At 47.1% G+C, this 22,500-nt stretch overlaps 1 protein-coding gene across 3 annotated transcripts in view; it reads right to left on the reverse strand.

Moving 5' to 3' along the window:
* LOC149343207 (excitatory amino acid transporter 2-like) overlaps positions 1-22,500 on the reverse strand; it is a 69,623-nt gene that overhangs the window by 32,348 nt on the left and 14,775 nt on the right. Inside the window, exon 1 of one of the 3 annotated variants that reach the window (XM_089545749.1) lies at positions 2,020-2,481. The exons of the other annotated variants lie outside the window; for them this stretch is intronic. Within the exon in view, the coding sequence (XP_089401875.1) occupies positions 2,020-2,079 (60 nt within the window). The 5' untranslated portion in view covers positions 2,080-2,481. Of the gene's footprint in view, positions 1-2,019; positions 2,482-22,500 lie in introns of those variants that run through there. 3 annotated transcript variants of the gene reach the window in all.

Raw genomic sequence — 22,500 nt, forward strand, 5'->3', positions numbered from 1 at the left:
TTGGTCTAGTGTATTTAATGTCGCTTTATTTTACTCCCGCCTGCGCAATATTGCAATTTTCGCACAAATTTTACTGGCGAGAAATGAAGAAAAACTTCCCCGAAAAGGATGTTTATGTACTGCATGCCAGGGCCTCGACTGCCGCCTACCAAATTCATTGACGCTGAAGAAAACTGACACGAGATTATCAATGGGCCGTTGCTGTTGAAAGGACACGCACGCACGCACGCACGCACGCACGCACGCACGCACGCACGCACGCACGCACGCACGCACGCACGCACGCACGCACGCACGCACGCACGCACGTGCACCAGTTGAAAAGACTGTTCGACCAGGCAGCAAGCCAGCTGTGATAAGACTGATAAACGGGACGCCCTGCAGGAAGCACTAAATGCGGCTACTGCTCACTGGAGAGAAGAAAGAGCAAGAAGGAAGAAAAAACAAAACAAAACAGTGACGACATAAGCGTCGCCTATCTTCTCAGCTTCAATGACGTTCACACTGCTCTTGCTACTTGTTACCAGAGGTTCTCCTATTCCTGCGTGGTTCTTAGAAGGGCGGACAGGGAAAGTGGAAAGAGAGAGACGAAGCGTTTGCCTACGAGTTACAACACTTCTCGACTCCGGAGTGCTGTTTTTCAAACGTTGTATGTGAGCCCATACATTTAGCGCTAGACTTAGCCGCGTTGACCTTTCTTCCTCGAATTAATGCGTCTGCGAAGAAAAAAATAGAGCTGCTGCGAATTCTTGGCACTATAAGACTATATTTGGAACACCAGCACTTTAGGATTTTTAAAATCGTAGTTTTGAGATATGTGCCTAGTTATGGCCAATGCCTGACAGCGGGCGTGTGCCATTTCACATTTGGGGACAACAGCGAGAACCATGTGTTAGAAGCGAACATTACAAAGAATTCGGGACAGCACCCAGCCAGTGCAGCTAAACCTAGCAGTCTATCACGTTATGTTCCGCAGCCACTCAGTCATTCTCTTTCTTTCTTACGTCACAGATGGTGTCGACGCGCAATTCTTTAATGTTCAAAGTCATACGATATGTGGTGGCAGCCAAAGGAACTAGAACTGCTGGTCCCGAATTCCTGGTAATGTGCTAGGGGTTGAACCTTTCTCCGTTTCGTGGTGCTCGACGGCAGCGCTACTGTCCTTGGATAACGCAACTATTCACCTCCCTATGCCTTTAGATCACATACGAAATCCTTGGGTATGCCCGAGATTCTCTTATTGTCGTCTCATTCCATTCAATTTTAGGCTTCACCGTCGGCTCATCTTTTAATCGGTTTAAGTGAACATTTCACAATGTGGGATTCAACTTTCTTATGCTTATCCTCTCTCCTGTGCTGAGTCATCAGCCACCCAAAGTCGCTTTATAGGACACATGCAGGGCTCTCAGCCTCACCACCTTCCAGACTTCCTCGTAGAATACAAGCGGAGGCGAGGTGGAGGGGGTACTAGTTACTGCGTACGCAAGCAAGACTGAACAGCTCTCACACTGAACCTTTTGAGAGCTTACGTGCGTAGCCTACGCACTTTATCAGCTGTTTAGAAGTGGCGGAGCTTTTGATGCTACAAATACGGGAAAGCTCCCTATTCATGTTCATGACTTCCCGACTGCAGCTTAAAAAAAAAGTTATAATAATGGTTGGATACAGTCACGCCTCAAACTTGTATTCGTAGAAACACCTCACACCTACCTCCCCTAACCCCTCCACCCCTCCTCCTACCACCAGATGTATGAAGCCATGCAAATCAATGTGAAACCTTGGAAGCTTCCTGGACTGCAGTTTTGTACACTACTCGACGTTCAATGTTCCGGCGGTGACACTTTCAATCCTACTGCTTTTGGGATATCTTCCTCCGTCCCTTGCACAGGTGCACATGAGTGCGCGGGGACAAAAGAGCCCCACTTAAACGCTGCATAGTTGGACGACAGTATGCTCACAGCGGAAGCAGTGAACCGAAAAGTCGATTTGGCCAGTTCTCGCGACAGACTGCAAGCTTACCATGGCACCGTCTTGGCCGTCACTCGCTTCAGGAACGTACACCTTCTCTTCCTGCTCCATGTCCGCCGATACGGTTGTCTCCCTCCTTCGAGCGAAACTGACGCGGACGATGTCGCGAACGTGAGTGGACTGGCGCGCGAACCTCGGCGCCGGGAAGACTAACAGTCCACTTCCCGTGATCTCTCTCGCAACACACCTCGTCGGCGTTGATGATGCCTGGAGAGCTGCCGACCACTGGACGACGTCGTCACCACCAGTGTTTGTGCCGAATTGGAAGAGGAGAACGAAGGGGTGGGTGGCGCTGATCAGACCAACCTTGGAAGCGTGGTAGACCCTTTCCGAAGCCTTCGTCAATTGCTTCAGAGTCGACAGCAATGAGATGCGTCACACTCCGAGTATGCGTGCACCAAGTCTGAAGGCGATTCCACCCCATAGGTGCAAGGGAAGCGCCCCGAAGGCGATTTCTATAGAGTGTATATATAGTGTTTCTTGACAAAGCAGCTTCTGGGCGGCCAGACGCGTATCCCATGTAAACAAGAGCGGCCACGAAAGTGACGCTTATCTCGGCGTAGGCGAGGTGGGAGTGACCTGTGGCCGATAAGAGGAGTCGCTCCTCATCGGCACACTTAGGCATGTGTGTGTGCGTACGCGCGTGCGTGTGTGTGCTAGTGAGTGCGCCTGTCCCTGTGTCGGTGTTTTGGTGGGCGCGGAACGTCAGACGCCCATAGAATTGCGATTTTATGGGCCAAGGAAGGCGCTAATCAGTTATTTGAGAAAAGTTGCACTGCAACGGCCCGTCTGGAGACAGGCTAGAAACACTGACGGGCGGAATAAAGCCATTGCTACGCTCTTTTGTGCAGGCCTCTGGCATCGTGTATAAGCGAAGCAAATAAAGTCATTAATGTTATCATTATTATTATATGCGGAGACAAATCCACGGGGTAACCACAAAGCTGTATACCTTGAAAAAAAAAAACCCGTCAAGTGAGGGCAGATAGAGTGAAAGGACAAAGCGTATACGTGTGTCTGTTGAATGTGTTTAGAAAGACGCCGTTCTGAACTTGCCAAGGAATAATAATAATAAAAAAACTTGGGGGCTTCAATACACCTTGACAGTATGACTTGGTAGCATTGGTTTGGTTTGGTTTATGGGGTTTAACGTCCCAAAGCGACTAAGGCTATGAGAGACGCCGTAGTGAAGGGCTCCGGAAATTTCGACCACCTGGGGTTCTTTAACGTGCACTCACATCGCACAATACACGGGCCTCTAGAACTTCGCCTATAGAAATTGAGCCGCCGCGGCCGGGAGGTAGCATTAAATGTCCCTGCGGTCACTTAGCCTTGTTTACATGAAACCGACAGCGGCAGGTCGAGTCAGGAGATACGGTTGAGCAATGTCAACACAACTCGATGACTGTCTGTTTACATGAACTCGGAACTAGCGAGTCAAATCTCCCGGCGTGCCCTGCGGGGCGCGACCTCACGATTAGTAAACCGGCTCCCGCTTCTGTTCTCCCTTGCAGAAAATGTTTTCCCCAAGCGTCAAAGAGGATTAAGTGTAATTTACGGAGGGGGCTGCGAATCAATCCACTTCGTGCGGTGGAGCTGAGGGGTCAAGTCGAATCGGCTCTTTGACCCGACTCGGCGGCGTTTACATGAACCCAGTAACCGGTTTTCGATCCGAAAATTAGACTCAACCCGATCCTGTCGGGTTCATGTAAACGGCGCTCTTGAGGGTCCCCTGCTATACTCGTTTGGAGACATCAACGCGCTTGTGCCATTGTGGCCATCACGTACTGCTTTATAACACATTATCGTCCATATTTCTTTGGCGTTGCTAATTAGTGACCGCAATTAACTAAACGTTCCTGTAATGTAATTAGCCCACTTTGCGTTGTGAAGTGCTAATAGGAGGTCTCCACTATCCCACTGAACAGACGTTCCTCAGTGGTGTAGAGGTATCGTAGCCTAGCTCCCTGACTCAAAGGACATCGTTACGATTCTTCTTGACCACATTTGCCTCCATTCCAGCGAAACTGATTTTTACGTGACTACCGTCTCGACCAATCAGGATTTATCAGTCAAGCCGACAACGACCACAGGGTTTCTGCCGAACGAGCATATAACGCTATCGCGTAAAAACCATCACAAACTGAACACGCATTAAGATTAATGCTTTTAAATTGCTCGTAAAGCGCATTAACAGTTGGTGAGGACGGTTCCCTGCGTAATCAGTGCATAACGCGTTTATAACCGACGGTGAGAACACGGCTGCCCAACCATGTTTAAAAAAAAAATTTATTTACATATGTACACATGCCAAGGTTAGCAGATACAGTGACATTTACAAGAACACATGAGAGTAAGCATGTAAGGCTAGCCAATTAAACAGGTACCATAAACATCTCTAAGTGACTAACAGGAATTGCTCGTGGGCGATGTAAAACAGGATAGCATACCTAATGACAGAAGGGTGAAAAGGCAATAATTTGACATTGAAACACTTAAAAGGAGACCTTAGCGCCAGTTTGGCCTAAAAACCATTCATCGTGATCGAGGCCGGATTATTAAAGAGCTATCATAAATCCGGGACTGACCAGCTTAAAATATCGAAACTAGAAATACGACAGTTTCGCTACGTACATTCTTAAAAGCTCCACCTGTATCCTGTGTTCATTGTGCTGCTTTTCGCCCACATTATTTATTGTAGAGATTGTTGCACTGTTTTCTTTGTAGCTATTTAATTATATATATAAACATAATTTGTTATTTTTGGCTTATCTCAATTGCGAACAGATTATATGCATGTTTGCATGTGTTTTGCCAGTTTGCAGTTGTCGCCCTGTGAAAATCAAAAGATGAAAATCAAAAAGAATGAAATTAACTAAAAAAATCTTTAACTGCTCTTCATGCTGCCTTGGCCACTTCTGCGGTACTGTACTTAGGAAGTTTACATATCGCTTACATTCTTTGATCTTCAGTCATTTATATTCATTATTAACTGATATCCTTACAAGCCGCCGCTGTGGCTCAGTGGCTTGGCGCTCGGCTGCTCCCCCGAAAGACGCGGGTTCGATCCCGGCCGCGGCGGTCGAATTTCGACGGAGGCGAAATTCTGGAGGCCCGTGTGCTGTGTGATGTCAGTGCACGTTAAAGAACCCCAGGTGGTCGAAGTTTCCGGAGCCCTTCACTGCGGCGTCCCTCATAGGCCTGAGTCGCTTTGGGACGTTAAATCCCAATAAACCAAGCCGATATCTTTACATTCATTCCTTCACATCCTCCAGTGAAGGCCTCGGCCACGTCTGCAGTTCGCGTCCGTAGAAGGTTGTAGCCTCTATGAATTTCTTACTGCCGATCGGGGAATAGCTAATATAAAAATGGATACCGCCTCCCTTAACGTCGTTACATGGCTCTGCCCCCACCCTTGGGGCCGGGCATAATGATGGGGAGAGAACTGAACAGTTCTAGCGACACGGAATCGTTTCACTAACATGTGAATGCATTATGCGCGCTGTTTTCCCAACTCGTTTTGTACTCACAAAATATTTTTGTTTCCATCGAGGTCGAATGACTGAATAGAACAGCGACTACGATCAAGCAGAGAGCGCAAATACTGCGAAGATGTGGTGCTCCTCACAGTTTAGAGGCCGTGATAATCGCGAAAGGCATTAGGACACGACTACTTGCCCTCCGTGGTTTGCAAAGGCCTCCCAATCAGAAACATGCAAACTGACGTGGGTACTCGGGCTCTTGCCCGCATGCCGGTTTGTCTGACAGCTGCGCATGTTGTCGCTATCCGAGAGTGGAAAATTATAAAGCACACTATCCTCCACCGCTAATTTGCATCGTACCTACTGTAGAGGCCCAAACTCAGGTGAGCTGAGAAAATAAAAGAATTGCTGGCGGTTTAGCATTGCTAAGCACAAGATATTATGCGAAAGCATGCTTTTTTTTTTTTGCTGGCGGTGGTGGCGGTGTTTTGATATGAAAGCCGGCACCACCACCACTACCTCAAAGCGTGTGTGTACACTGATCCAGGGAGCCAGTTATGCACTTTTCCTTTATTCAAATCATACGGGCTACAATGTTGTCAACGCCAACGCCAATGCGCGCGGTGAACGCCGGCGGGCTATTACTCCCGAGTAATATCAGGCACCCAACCCTGCGCAAGAAGCCCCATCGGTCCTCTCTACATATTACCAAATCACAACATTCTACAAACTCAGCCGCATGACACTGCCACCACCTCACAGTACCTTGTCGCCCTCATCCAGCGCCACATGGCGACAATTACAGACAGGCTGTTTTATTTCACCCCACCGTCTCTCATGCTATCACCCCACCTTTCCTCCTGATTGTAACACCTGTGGCGTGCCCAGATCCACACTTTTCCACTACCTTTGGGAATGTCCTTCCCCAAAGGCAGTATCCCCCATCCCCAATCCCACTCATTATTCCTGGGAGGCTGCTTTACTGACCGCTCAGCCCGCCGGCCAGAAGTGGCTGGTGGATCGGGCTTTACGTGAAGCACAAGCCCGTGGACTCCTGGACCAGTAGGGGACCACCCTGGAAGATTTTTTTTTGTGTGTGTGTTTAATAAAGTTGTTTCCAGCCATCCTACTCCAGTGCAGCGTTTATGCCGTAACGTTTTTAACGCATGCAGCGTAGCACATCTCTCTGTCACTACCGCTACGTAGTTGAAAGCTGAGGTATCACCGACCCAGGGAGCCAGTTACGCACCTTTCCTTTCCTTTCCTTTCGTGGCTATCTCGGAGTCTTCACATAGAAAAATTTGGAAAGTTAGTTTGGAAAATTGGTTCTGTAGGAAAAAAAATTGCTCAGTAATTGTCTCACGTATCTCGGCTGACACCTGAACCGTGCCGTAAGGGAAGGAAGGAAAGCGGGAGTGAAAGAAGAATGAGAGATGGAAGTGTCGTAGTGAAGGGCTTCGGAATAATTTCGTCCACCTGGGGATCTTTAACGTGCGCTGACATCGCGTAGCAAAGGGCGGCTTTTTGCTTTTACCCTCCATGGAAGCGCTGCCGCCGCGGCCGGGTTCGAACCCGCGCACTCCGGCTCAGTAGCCGAGCGCCCTAATCACTGAGCCACCGCGGCGGGTGGGCTTCACGTCCCCATTTTGATCGTGCGGGGTAGGTGGCTAATAGCGCTTTCACACTAAAAATTTCTGGGGGTACCTAAGCAACTCTTATGATGCGTGAATGCGTGAGCAAGCATAGCTGGCTCACTGGGTCCTCAATCGCACAGCGAGTAGGTGGTGGCTTTTGATTAGACTGGACAGACACGGAGGCCCGTTCACTCATAACTTACAACGTCTCCTTCATACCGCAAACAGTATGTAAGTATAAAAAACCAGCAATCTTCAGTTAGACAGATGATAGCGAGTCCCGCAAAGGCAGCATCTTAGGACCTCTTGTTTTACTTTGTATATTAAAGACATTCCCAAATAATCTACAGATGCTCACTTTGTACTATATGCTGATGATGTGACACTTCTGTTCTCTTCTGTATCAACGGAGAGATTAGCCCATCAAGCAGATGCTGCATTGAGGGCACTTCAGTCCTGCTCTGTTGATAACTATTTAAAACTAAGTGTAAATAAAACAAAATCAGTTTTATTTAGAGCACGAAATAAAGTAGTGTTTACCACCTATGTCCAGCTTGGAAGCGAAAGGCTACAAACTGTCGAAACCAAAAGGTACTGAGAGTCTATTTTCACTGTCAATTCATTGAGGACAACCATATAAATGCTGTAATAACTAGGTTATCAAAAACTGTAGGCGTCATGAATCGGCGTGCGTTACGGAAAGCGTGCATTACAGAAAGCGTGCATTACGGAAAGCGTAGATTACGGAAAGTCTTGATTAGCCTACGCAGGGTTGCTAACCTTACACGCAATGTGCCAATCTACCGGAGCCGAAAACCTCAACTCTGGAATGTTCCCACGTGTAGAACAAACTGTGGCTTACAAAGCATATCAAATACATTACCGCGCCTTCTGAAAAAAACTTGACGTGCAACATATTGACGTATCGCGATTACCATTAAAACAACTTAGAAGAATAATTTTCTCGAAATAATTTCCTGTTTGCATCTGTTGTATGGGTTTGTGTGAATGAGCATGCTTCTTTTTCGGCGTATGGCTGTCTGACTTTTTTTTTTCTATCCAGGCGTTTCGTTATTTACATTGTGTATTATAGCCTATGTACTTCTGCGCGTTTTCTGTTGCATTTGCTTCTGTGTGGAGTTAAAAAGGATTTGCAGTTATGTTCTGAGAATAGTTTGTATTCCTGATAAGTCGCTGCCCACAAGTACCACATGTCTGTTTGCCAATGCTGCCATGTGTAACCAGGGGAAGCTGCCCCGTGCAGTTTTTTCCACGCCCCTTCCTGTGTAACTTACGAAAAAATTTAAATTATATATAAAAAAATGAAAATGGTGTGGCCACGTGTAGAAATTGAGGAAGTTATGCTCCTTTTATTGATTTTGAGGATAGGGGAGACGCATAACTGGCTTCCTGGGTCAGCGGGCACCTCGATCGCGCTTTGAGGTACGTGGCAATCGGGGCGCCGGCGGCCCATTGTTCCAGGAGGGGTGATGACGTCATCTGCGTGCCTCGTTTCGGCCCCGGGTTTCTGATGACGGCGCGGTTTTCGCACAATGAGAAAGAACTACGTGCGTAGACCCTGCTTTTGTTTTAGGCATCTGATAACCATTTTCAGCTGCTTCCAAAGCGTTTGATCTCGAAACGCGCTCTTCTAAAGCCTGGCGCATAGGTCGTGCGCAAAGCGATTGTCAAAATAAACATGAAGGTGACACTCAAGTTGGATAAAGGGCTCTACCGAGTTCATGTTTGTAAGAGAACCGAGCAGTATACTCGTACATAGGTAGCACTGTTTATACCAAACACGTAACAGCGGTCAGAAAGCGCTCGTAGAGATCGGAGGTGAAAATAAAGCGGGCGAAAGGCCATATGCAACGCTACGAAGATTTAAACAAAAATTTCCTTTCTGAGGAAAGTGGGCGTACCGATAGTTCTCGCAAGCGCAATCATAATCCTTATTCGTATTTGAAGCTCGCCTTAAATGTCAATGAGTACGCAGACGCTGAGCCCTGCTATTAGCTGCTGTGTAAGAGACGCGGTGAGCTATAAGCCAGATAATCGAAACGTCCTGTAAGCCTAGTCGTTTCCACATATATTCACGAATACCAACCGTAACCACATGTGGAAACGCTACATGTGGACGGAAACTGAACACCGGCACAATGTATGTGCAACAGGTGCGTCAGTCACAACACTGGAAGGTAAAAAATAAATATAAAGAGTTTGAAAAACCATCACCGCCGTGCAAACTTTGTACGACGTTGCATTCTAAAATCAAAACAAGATTACTAAATTCACCAAGGCGTTACTTAGAGCGCGCGGATCTCCTATGTACTGTAATCATGCTCCCTTGAAGCCATACATCAGAAAGCTGTTCTAAATACATCGCTTACGGAAGGACAGCAGCGCTTCAGTCCTCTCACTGTCGGCATTAGCCCACTACTAGATGAACTAGACTCCAACAACTCGAAACACACTGCCAGGCAATGGACGCCCGATTCAGTGTTTCAGTAGTTTGAATAGCGAACGCCATGACGCTCCATCGACCCTTGTTTTGTGAGGAAGGCCGAAGCGGTGCGGCTTCTTAACGAAATGCAAGAGGCCTGAACTCTCCAATTTTAAGTTTTCGCCATTTCCTTCTTTTTTTTTTATCCACATCGTGAACATAAGAGACTAAGCCTCTGTCTACTCTTTTCCTCCGTATTATCCGGCACTTTTCTTGTGCAGGATATAGCCAACCGGGCATTATGCCTCCTTAATCTCCCTGTCTTTCCCATTTTCTCTCTCTCAGATGAAACCTTCATTTAGCAATGGTCTGTCTAGTTCACCGGGTTCTGACGTCATATACTTCTTACTGAAACGGCGTAACTTGGGCAGCACCAGTGTAAAGCCTTAACTGAGCGACAGCTGCTGCCTTTAGAAAGGGGTGAGGTGTTCGCACTAGCTTTTATGTTGTGGTTAGTGGTTTATTCAAAGATAAAAAATTAAAATCCACAGATGATCAATGCGACCTATGCATTTGCATTCGTGTATGCGTAGCGTTAGTTAGAAGTTGGCCCACCCCCAAATATTCTAAAGGACTCCTTAAAGCGTAACCCTGAAAATAGACTAAGGTGGATTAGTGGGCGGCTTAAGGCAGATTAGCGGATATTAGTTGGTGGATTAATGTGGATTCAAGAGGATTCATAACCATCATTGTCAGCCTGACTACTCCTACTGCAGGACAAAACCCTGTCCTATATCTCTCCAACTGACCCTGTTCTTTGCCATCTGCGGCCCCCGTCTCCCTGCAAACTTCTTAATTTCATCTGCCCACCTAACTTTTTGCCTCTCCCTGACCCGCTTGGAGTCCGCTCTGTTGACAAAGTCCTATACCATATCTCTCCTATTAGCCCTATCCTTTGCCAGCTGTGGCCACTGTATCCCCGCAAACTTCTTCATCTCATCCACCCACCTAACTTTCTGCCGCCCACTGCTACGCTTGCCTTCTCTTGCAATCCACTCCGTTATCCTTAAGGACCAGCGGTTATCTTGCCTTCGCATTACATTTCCTGCCCAAGCCCATTTCGTCCTCTTTGATTTCGACTAGGATGTCATTAACCCGCATTTGTTCTCTCAACCACTCCGCCCGCTTCCGATCTCTTGACGCTACACCTATCATTTTTTTTACATAGCTCGTTGCGTTGTCCTTAACTTAAGCTGAACCCTTTTTGTTAGCCTCCACGTTTCTTCCCCATAGGTGAGTACCGGTGAGATACAGCTGTTGTATACTTTTCTCTTGAAAGATATCGGTAAACTGCCCTTCATGACCTGAGAGAACCTACCATATGAGCTCCGCATCATTCTTATCCTTCTAATTATTTCCCTCTAAGGATCTGGATTTGCGGTCACTATCTGTCCTACGTGGACATATGCGCTTACTACTTCCAGCCCATCGCTACCAATTGCGAACTGTTGTTCCCTCGCAAGACTGTTGGACATTAGTTTGGTTTTCTGTATGTCAATTTTCAGACCCACCATTCTGCTCTGCCTGTCTAACTCATTGATCATGCTTTGCACTTCATGTCCTGAGTGACTTAGCAAGGGAATGGCATCATCAGCAAATCGCAGATTACTATAGTATTCAATATTGACTCGTATCCTCAAATGTTCCCAATACAGGCCTCTGAATACCTCTTGTGAGCAGGCGGTCAAAAGCATTTGCGAGATCGTGTCTCATTGCCTGACACCCTTCCGTATTGCCATTTTAATGGAGATTAGTGGATGAATTAATGCGGAAGAGTGGGTCGGGCTAGTACAATCCCATATGATAATCCAATAGAAGCTACTTGAACATTCTAGGCCTAAGGGTTTAAAATTTGGCGGCACTGACGGTGTCACGGCTCTCTCGACCAATGAGGGAATTTCGTGACGGAGGAAGCCCGTGGCTTTTGCGAGACGACAACCTAAAGGATACCGCATTAAAAAGTTAATACCGCTCCAGTACGGGTGTCAAGCACACCTAAAATACAGCGCTCGAGCAAACACTGACCCTCTACAAAAATATGCACGCCACTTACTCACCGCGGGCGTGTCGCCTCCTGTCACTGAGAACATATGCGCGGCACACTGCACTGGCAGCTGGGGCGGGGCGCTCTGCTGCATTCCGTCCAAAAGCAACACAGTCAGAGCGTTCCGTCAAGCGCGGCTACAGCGAGCAGCAAGCGGGACGTCAAGTCCATCTGGTCGATGTAGGCATAGTTGTGTCGTGGGTCTAAGCACTGTCGCCCGGCTTTGTGACTGTCCGGGATGTTACATAGAGTCCTGCAGGCCCCGAGCATCTCGCGGCGGGGCTGGGGAAAATTGACACAGTAAAGGAGCGGTCTCAAGTGCCAAAAGGGTTCTGCTGCAAAGGTTCTGTTCCTTTTGTGACGAGGTTCTCTTGCTCCTTTAATATTCTCATATGACGGCGGGGCTAGGTAACTTGTAGTGTTTGTAGTGTAGTGTGTAGCGTAGGAAAGGCGCCATACGTACCAAGGTGTACGTAAGCTGACACGAATTTGCGAAGATGGACTTGCACGCAGAGCAGCAGGATCACCTACATCCTTTCGAATGCAGGTGTTGGGAGTGAAACGGACGAATTGTGAAAGAGGAAGCAGTTCAGCCGGCGGCTGCGCGAAAGCTCGCACCTATCCTGCAGACCTCGTAGGTGCGAGTTCCCATTATGTTCAAAGGGGCGACACAACAGGATGTGACAACAGGTCGAAAGCGATAAGCAGAATCTGTCTACAGCGTTTGTTGCTGCGAGTACTTGCCCTAGGAGCTGAAACGCGGACGCTGGACTTATTGAGTCTTTTGCAGACTGCCTATTTGCACGTGGTGAAAAAAAAGAAAAAAAGAAAGGTGACTCTAGAGGAAAGCCTTTTTGAATTTGTCCTCATCCGAGGCGCGACATGAAAGCGCTCGCCCTATCGTACTATTCAAGAGCTCGCGCACGTGTTTTGCTATCGCATAGAACACAGTACAGACTAACGCCAAAAGATGTCGCCATGGAGGAAGAAAAGGCGAGGAGAGGCCATTTTCAGAGCTGCGTGACAAAAAAAGTTCGCCGGCAGTCACGTGTTTTCGCAAGAACTATCGCGATTCTGTTATTCATCGCGCAGCGGCATTAGCAGCGTCGTCTGCGGCCCGGCGACATCGTCTGCTCGTGTGTGATCGCGGTACAAGCAGCGCGACGTCGCCGCCGTGGCTCAGTGGTATGGTGCTCGGCTGCTGACCCGAAAGATGCGGGTTCAATCCCTGCCACGGCGGTTGAATTTCGATGAAGGCGAAATTCTAGAGGCCCGTGTACTGTGCGATGTCAGAACCCGTTAAAGAACCCCATGTGTTCTAAATTTCCAGAGCCCTTACCTGAGTCGCTTTAGGACGTTAAACACCAATAAACTAATAAACCAAGCAAGCAGTGCCTGCGAAAGCGCGCCGAGACGACGAACGTGACAAGCCAACTAGTATGACGGAGCCCTGACTTCCGGCTTCAATAAATTTGACGTAACAGCCCCTTCCAACTTCTTTCCTTCTTCCACGATTGTCGCGTTCGTGGTGGTCGTTTCGGCAGCACAGGACCAAAAAACTTTTCATGGTGTGTTGCTCATTGTACTACCCCTAATAAATATGAAATCGCCGGATTGAATAGAACTACTAGCTATACTCGCGTATTTCGCTCTGCCATATCTCTAAAAGAAATGACGCTGAAACACTTTTGATGCCAGCAAGCTAAGCCTAATTTGTTCGGCTTCAAATTCCAGTGGGATGCACACTTAACCTGCACGTTTTTCTACCTCTCAGTTGTTGGTGGCTGCATTCGCGGCCGTTCACTTCCGCTTTCACTCCCGCTACTGTTCGGCGCACCGGATGCGTTACCGCAGCTCCCGAAACACGGTAGTCCTTGTTAACGCCCACATTCTGGAAATACAAAGGAGGCGAATGATGTACGATGTGTCACGGGCGAGCGCATACGAATTCACCGAGCTGATTTGCATTCTAACGAGATGCGGGATGGTTGCATCCAGGGGCTTTTCTCGCAACCGTAACATGGTAACAAGGAACTCTAGTGTCATTGCTGCACAGCGGAAGTAAATAGAACAATTCATCAGACCCCGGAAGCAAACAGTATAAGCACCGAAGTGGGTTAACAAAACGTTTCCTTGGCTAATGTCTGCTCCTCTTGTTCACGTGGCCTTCTTGTAAGGTACCACTCCAGAAAAAAAATGGGCTTTCCTTCAGAAGGATTACTCAGACCATCTGCCAGCAATAAACTCTGTTACTAAAATAATGTGAAGTGTGAACTGCTTACAGACTTGTTTTACTTAAATGCAAACCCTAGAGGTGTGATATGGACCGCGGTTGGGGGAGAAACACAGTTAGGCATCTCTTGGTCAAAGTGGCTACATTCCTCTAGTACGGCACCCATGCCACAGAGTCCGTGATCTCGTTTCGCCCATTCCCATTGGAGCTACGCTTTCAACAAGAGAAAGAAAAAAATCCAAACGAAAGTACTTCGAAAGGTCGGCGAAGGGCTCTTTCTGGTCTTGCCCACAGAAATGCGTATACGTGCAAAAAAAAAAAAAAACATATTCGTGAGAGCGTGAAGTTAGGCTAGTTGGTTTTCCATGTCTTACAGATGTTAGCGCTAAGAAACAAAACAGGACGACAGAACAGCCTTGTACTGAAGAGAAGCACTCGAGTTATATGTTCTAGGTATTGTCCTATTTTTCGCACAAAATGAATTTCCCGTAATGGCCGGCTCAGCAACACCCAGAACACTCGCTGCTATACAAGGAGTAGCGGTATCTGTTGCGGTCATCTTACGAAGGCGCCTCTCTCTTAATTCGCGTTGGCCTGGTGCCTGACGTATTACAAATCTGAAATGCGCTTTTGCTTCGTGGGGTTGGTGCAAAGCTCTGAAATCTGGGGTAACAGATAAGAGTCGTGCGATGCTCCTCCACCACACGGCGCCGACCTCGCGGCGATAAGTAGCCTCCCCCCCCCTTTCCTTTTCTCTCATTTCGGCCCTCGTATGTAATGCCGTACACAGAGCGGAAAAAGAAGTCGGAAGCAGCGGAAAATTTCCCAGTGAAACGTGAGACAGGGCAGGGGGATATCGTTGACTGCTTATCGTGCTTGCGGGCTAGGCCAGAGCGGCACGTTGTAAGGTATCACGCAAGCGACTGTGGCAGTGGGCGTCGGCTGGATGATGAGCAACGGCGCTACTGCTCTCAGATGCCAGCTTCTTCCTCTTACAGTCTGCGGCTTAGGTTGCAGTCCCACGAAACCATTTTTTCGTTTTCACGCACGGTAGGAGTTCTCTAGAAGCTAGCACGATCACATTGCTTAGTTTTCTGAATAGTTATCTTGGTTCACTTGTCAAATCCTGAAACTATAAACCAAAACATCGTGGTATCTCCCCCGCTCGGGACGTTGCCAGATGTATCGTGGAGGTCAAAAAAGGATGGAACGGAGCCTTTTTCCACCTAATGAGAATAGGAATTTTCCGCCTAGCACCGAACTAGTGCGCTCCCATTCAAAGTGACCATTTTATTTTTCTTTGGAGTAGAGAGAAAACGGATGAGCAGTGCACTGCGTATGGTGCAAGCTTGTCCAAAGGTCATAGCAATCTTTTGACTACCTTCTAACAGATTAATTCATTCATTCCTTCATTTAATCGGCCTATTTGTTCGTTCGTTTAATTAATTTGAAAGTAGCCTAGGTTGTTGCTTGTTTATTGTTTTTTTTTTATTTCTGCATTCCGAGTTCTGGTCACCTGCCAACAAGGCGTGTGCTTTCTTCCACACTTCCCAAATTATTGCCAAGCTCAGAGAAAGTTAGGAGGGTGGTGGAGGTCGAAGGAGGTAAGCCGAGACTGAAACTTTACAGCAGCGCTGACCAATTCCTCTGGTCTCACCACTACGGCGCTGAAGTTTTTGGAACACCTTCAGTGAGGTAGCGAAACGATAAGGTCGATAATGTACACATTTGCTCTGTCCACCATACGACTGTCTTATATGTGTATCGTCTCTGCTTTGTAAAAAAAGTTTAGACAGTCTATAGAGTGTCTATAGACTTCTGCCTATAAATCCTATAGACTGTCTATAGACAAATCCCAGAGAGCAGTTTATAGGCAATGCCAATGCCATAGTCAGTCTATAGGCAATCTATAGATTTATGGCCATACACTTTTAGTAGGCTTTTGTCTATAGACAGTCTATACACTATGAATAGACAAAAAGCAAAATCTATAAGGGAGCTGTACTTCTGAAAAGTGGAGTCCATGGCTTACAGCCTGCTCGCTTCGTTCACTGTATGCTTAGAGGAGCCCCGTTTTACGACAAAAGCAGGCTGAATGAAGTTGTTTCTATTTTCTGCGCAGTCAGCGCAGCTGCTGGCGTCATCGTGAAACTCATGATGGAAGACATTTAAGCGGCTTTTTTTGTGAAAGAAGCCTCTCGGCTCAACTTGGCCATGCTGACTTAGCTAACAACACAAGCTGTGTGTTTTGCCATCGTAAACCCAACGAGGATGGTGAGAATGACTTGTGACCTGTTACTGCGTCGTACAAGTCTAACGTTGATGACGTCGCCGGAATCGTTGGTGACATAACTCGGCGTTTTAGTTCGTGAAAGAAAAAAAAATACTAAAATTCACCAAAGTTGTTTAACGGTGTACCATAAGGTTATTTTACAAAATGCAGCCAATTATAACCCATTGCATTGCCTTTTTCTGTCTTGACGCTTTATGATTGCAGAGTAAGGTCCCTGTTTCGTTGCCAGTGAGTTGCTTTTTGGCCAAGGCACAAAATTTAAGCGCACTATCACTCCTGTACTGAGACTTAGCACAGCAGTCGCAAGAACTTTTCATGGTGAGCCGGATCGTTGGTCATTCGCCGACCTTGTCCATCGCAGTCCACAGTTTTTCCAGCCCAGCGCAATGCTTCTCTTAGGAGATGCTTCAGGACAGCATGCGTTTCAGAAAGTGCTGCGGGAATGGAAGTTTCTTGAAGAACTCTACAAACAAGCTTTTGTGTAAGTTGGATTATCCCGAGCGATAGCCCTCACTTCATACCGTTTTGAGCAATGAGACGCAATAAAAGTCCGTTATGTGGAGCACTTTTTATCACCCGCTAAATTTCGAGCGTGAGAGCGCGTGATTTATTTTCTCGTAGTGTTTCACCTAAGAGAATGCTTTGCAGGTATGAAGTTACTTCTTTTAATCATAACTGCAAGCTTTTCACAAGTGCCAGCACTACCGTAACTCCAACAATAACTGTCACAGAAAACAATCCAGGGTGAAAGCACAATTCCGTTGGGCAAACCCCTAGCAAGATCTTGCGGTTTTTTTGGGTTTGTGTCAAGTGAAATAAATCAATAAAGATAAACCAAATAAATATTGCCGCGACTGGGAACCGAATCCGCGGCGGCGTGAACAGTGCAGCTTCGCTGGCCGCTGCGTGAGAGCACCAGGCTATCGCCGCAGCCGATTATGCTGGCGTTAAACATCCAACTCATACCCGCGCAGCGCATTGCCCACCTCTCCTTCATCAACTAATAGTACTATCAGACTAATATTCGCGCTTTGAGCTATGTGGCGGTAGTGAGAGGGAGATGTGCACTGCAAGCGTTGGCGTAGACAACGTGGTAGAAACACGGAACGAGAGCACTATATACACGTTGGCGTTGGCAACATTGCTGCAGAAACTCGGAACTGGAGCATAGGCCGCCGGCGCACATTGGGTAAATTGGCATTTATGTTGAAAAAGCTGAAGACGCGCATAACTGGCTTCTTGGGTGAGTGGACACCTCAATCGCGCTTTCAGGAATCTGGCGGTGGTGTCCAACTGCAAAACTGTGCTTTCGCACGATATTTCGTTCTTAGCAAGGCCAAACCACAAGCCCCTTTTTTTTTCGCATTTGTTTCGCTTACACCGCAAAGCTTTTCTTATTTGCATACAGCTCGCAACAGTGAACAGCTGCTAGGCCTGCTGGGAAGGTAATGTCCACAAAGGAAACTTTCCTATCGTTTCGGTTTGCTGTGAGCCAGTGAACGCCTTTGCTTTGACAGGTCTGCGCATGCGCGAGAAAGACGAGAGGAAACCTGCGCTTTGAAACGAACCCAATGGATTATCTCGACGGTGAAAAGAAGCGATGTAAAAGGAGCAAGGTGGGCCATTTTACAGCGTTGAAGCGTAAAGTGAGAAGTACCCGGTCGAGGGAGGGGCGTCAATCAACACGCGCGGTATTGTCACGTGGCACGAGGTAACTCGTAGCTCCCAACAAATTAAAACACAATCGCGCGTACACTGAGGCCTCAATCGTTGGTTAACAGCCTCACGCTAAGATATCTACAGGTTTGTTCCCTCTTGCATGATGGCGTAGGCATTTTAGCGGCGTCTGAGTACCGCATTTCTAAGGGTACTCCTGGTTTGCCCTCCTTATTTCAATGACTTGCACTAAGATGACCAACCACTCTTGCAGCCGTTGTTTAGTTTTTCTGCAACGTTTCGGCATGTTTCTACGTGCATTTTTTTACTCATTTTTAACACTCATTGAAGCTTACTCTGGATGCAGTAGGTTCTTCAAATGAGATGAATAAAACTAATTTAGATGAGATTAAGCAGATTAGCTAAACCAAGTGAAGGCTAGCGTTTACAGTAGACATGCAGGGGCTAACAATTGACATGGAAATAAATAATATTGAAAAAGAAATATTTTTAAGTATCAGTCTGTGAAACCACACCTCCAGTAACTCGTAGCTTAACAAGTTAATTGCCGTTCAAGACAAAGTGTCAGTAGACACCCTTTCTTTGGAAAGAATAAAGGCAGCAGTATAATATACGTCATCTTCAGTAGTGCAATCTGGCAGATGTTTCGGCAACATGAATGACAGTGAAGAACTAAAAGCATTTGCGGGCCTACGGACCAACTGTGAAAGAGAAGGCATCAAACGTTTCTTTTGTGGGTTGAACATCAGTGTAGAGAAAGCTAAAACGGCAGATCGACGTTTCCAAGCTGATCTTGGCATAACGCCATTCACTGCGGCCCTGACTTGAAAGCAAAAAAAGAAAAGTCCGCAAGGCCATCGAGTGAGCACTTAACCTAACAATAACCAACAAGCTGTGTTAGCCTTGCACTGTCAGGAGTCAGAATAAAAATAAAGTAAGCAGAGCCCACATCGGGGAACCCGATGACATCACCAGTGGCCGGGCCCCCTCTTAAGAAGGCGGCATTATCTAGTCTGCTGGAGAAGGTTTTGGACTTGTACCAATTCGCCCGACAGCGTTTGTCAGCAAACAGCGCATTCTGTCTAAAACATGCGGAAGTAAGCTCACTGGAATAGTTATGGAAGGCTGCACGCTTGGCGCAGGCTGCTTTTGCTTGGCAGGTAGCGCTTCTTTTAACAAGACGAAAGTGGCTCAAGCTAATTGAACTAATTACAGAAGTGCTTCCATACGATTTCAGAACACGAGCAATCACCTGCAACGCTGTTTTTGTCATACAATTAGGACAAGACAAAAAGTTGTTCCCATTGTTGCTGTTCATGTTCACAAATGTGTTTTGCACCTGTGTTCACAGTTATTAACCTCGAAAGAATGATCTTGTTATTACTTTCTAATTAATGTCATTACGTATTGAATGTTCTAACCAAAATTCCTGTTTCTGCTGTTCCCATTGTCACTGTTCTTGTCCACACTTATATTTTGCATCTGTATTCACAGTTATTAACTACGGAACAATGATCCTATTATTGTTTTCTAATCAATGCTTATCTATTTTCAATGTTTATGTACTTTATGAATTTAAATAACCGTTTTTCCTGCCTTTTACATAGCATTCATGCATAATCTATAATCGTGTAACCTTGGGCTCTACTCGTGTATTTTGTTAATAAAATAGCTTATGGTTAAGCCTAGGATGCGAAGCATACCGCCGGCGGAGGCTGCGCGTCCGCAAGCGAGCGCACGAGTTGAGCCCCAGCTTTCACAGCTGTTGTGACGTCAGCGCCCCTAGCGGAAGGAGCGGGAGTTAGGCCGCCGGCGGAGGCTGCGCGTCCGCAAGCGAGCGCACGAGTTGAGCCCCAGCTTTCACAGCTGTTGTGACGTCATATCACGTGGTGCGCCGATGTAGGTCAAGTGGTAGCTACGCGGCCGCGCGCGACGCAGCAAGGAAGAGCTTGGTTGTGCGGCTAGTATGCTTCGCATAAAAAAATAACAAGCCTTATGCAGTGGCCTTCATTGCAGACCGAATCTGCGCCGTGCCCGTATGACTGACTAGTACAAATGACTTTTTTATTTTTTTTTAGTTTGCGCTGTAGGCGGAGTGACATTGGGTGCATTCATGGAGGTGCTGCACAGTGTATTCGTGGCTTGGTATCGCCAAGCAGGATCTCTTGGCAGTTGGAACAGGGAACACATGTTGCTCCTCCTTCCCGATGAAGGAGCCGCCATTCATTGTTGGCGGAGGACAAAGCGAAATAAATCAAATATGGCCTGCGCGACGAAGTCTGCGGTTTAATGGCCCCTCAGGCGACTTTGCCAAGGGCGATCATTCTGTGCGGTGGACAAGAGATTTATTGTCGTCCGTACCCATTCTTCTTATCATCGGTGCACCGCAGGCTCCCAACCACTTTTTTAAAGCTTTTTTTTTTACCTTTTGGAAGGGGGGGATGAAGTATCACTTCTTTCATTGATGAAGGAAGGACAAGCGTCATGCCAGCATAGCTGTTTTACGGGCATTGTGGTGTTTAGAACATCTGAATATTCCCAGCACCCGTCCTTGTCGCCAGTCTGTGTCGTGTGCCCTATCCTCGAGGGCACCAACAACTCAAGAACAACTCGCGTTCTGGTTGCTCCAGATTTAGTGCACACTTGCCAGTCTTCTAGTGCGTTGGTACAACATTGTATAGTGCCAGCATGCATCCTCCGACGGGGCCTAGAGTCACTGTCGCCATCACAAATCTGACATGTTCCAAACACCACATACATCATCATCAATACCATCATAAGAATAATCAACCACACTCAGGCCATATTCATCGCGGGACGAAAGCTTTCCTTGTTTATCACCAATTAGGCTTCTTCTACATCAGCTAGCCGCTGCCACTTTATAGATGCCGTGGTTATTTTCTCTTTCGTACCATCAATCTCTGCTACCCCTGACTACATATTCTTTCAATTTAAATTCCATTTCGCCCTTCTCCTCCTTACCATTATTACGGGGATGCATTTAACGGTGACATTTGTCCATCCATCCGTTAATCATTTCGTCCACATCACGAGAAAAGCCAAGAAAAAGAAACACACGCGGATAGATATAACTTTCAGTCAGATTCGCTCGAATCCACGCCTTTGCGGTGCCATTGTGGCTAGTGGAAGCGCGTCAATAAGGCCGTTTGCGCCGACGCGAGCCGACGGCACTGTTGCTGTTGTCACCTGGTTGCTGGTGCTGCTGCTGAGGTTTAAAGAAGAAAGTGCATGGGCTTGTCAATTGGCTCCAACTGGGCCGCTATCATTGCCGCGTGAAGACAGCAAGGAGTTGATAGAAACACTAGATGCCAAAGAAAACATTGGAAGAATAGGCGCGCGTCGCTGCAACCACGTCCTTCGAAGCGATGACGTCAGCTGCTGCAGCAGCAACCAATATCACTGATGTCCCCTGAGATGCAGGTTTTAGATGCTTATGCAAAGGGTACTTGCTCATGTAATAGCAACCTTGCAATTAGTGCGACCCTTACATCAGCAGCATTGCTCTAAACTGGCGCTAATTTCCTTCGTGGCGAAGCGCAAGGATGAAAGCAAGCACCCTCCCAGAGATAATATTTATCGGCTTATTAATGCGCAGTATCCTCACGTAATGACCGAAGAGAAACTTCTTCAACTCGTTGCAGCTTTTTGTGCTTTTGAAACGTACAGGCTGTCTTTCTTTGTGATGCGTTCTCTGTCGCGTTCGAGCACAAATGGATGTGTAGCCGCCCTACCACTTGCTCTTGTTATTGCTTGCACGCAATCGCATTCGTTCTCTTCGTATGCAATAGTCCTTCTACGTGGTTAGCTGGTGACGTGAAGAAAATGCCTATACAAATATATTCGTACCGACGCTAACATCCTGGTTCCTTGCATCCACCTGGCCGACCACACCTGGAACGTTTTACACCATTGTAAAGTCAATGAAAACAAAAACAAACGCCGAGAACGGGAGAGGAATCGAAGTAGACTTGTCGTGCACATATACGTCATCGCTGCTGTGACGTGGAGGCCTACAAGTGACTTAACGAAAATCGTCCGTAAGGGTTTCTCAGCGAAAACCCTCCTTGTGTTGTTGCTTGTTTATGGATGTGATCGAAACACTAAACAACACAGATGCATTCCTGCAGTGGGGTAATAAACGCGTAGCACGGATTTGACAGCGAATTTTTTCTTGCCACCAGGCTGAAGATGGGGATTTAAAGGTATCTGAGTAGGGAGCGCCACGGGAAAACAGTAGCCAATTAGCACTTTCGTCTGGGGGAGTTTGTTCATCCCTGAGAGTAGGTACTATTTGCGCGAGGAACACAAACGCCGTATGTGTTCCTCATTTCTCAGCGTTTTCTTGGCGCAAGTGAGCAAGGTCACAGAACAGACTCCAAGAGAAAAGGTACTGATGTATATCGGCATATTTGATCTAACGTCCCAAGCAACACATGGGATATGGGGCACACCGTATAGAGGAGGCTGTGGATGGCCTTCATCGAAACGGGGCCGCCTTGGGCTGAGCAGCCGTCGTCAGAGGGAACAGAAAGGCTTGGGTAGCGGTGTAGTTTTAAAATTCTTTTTGTAAAGGACGCAAGTAAGT

The sequence above is a fragment of the Amblyomma mixtum genome, chromosome 5, assembly GCF_055824585.1.
Source record: "Amblyomma mixtum isolate Tamu chromosome 5, ASM5582458v1, whole genome shotgun sequence".
Lineage (NCBI taxonomy): Eukaryota > Metazoa > Arthropoda > Arachnida > Ixodida > Ixodidae > Amblyomma > Amblyomma mixtum.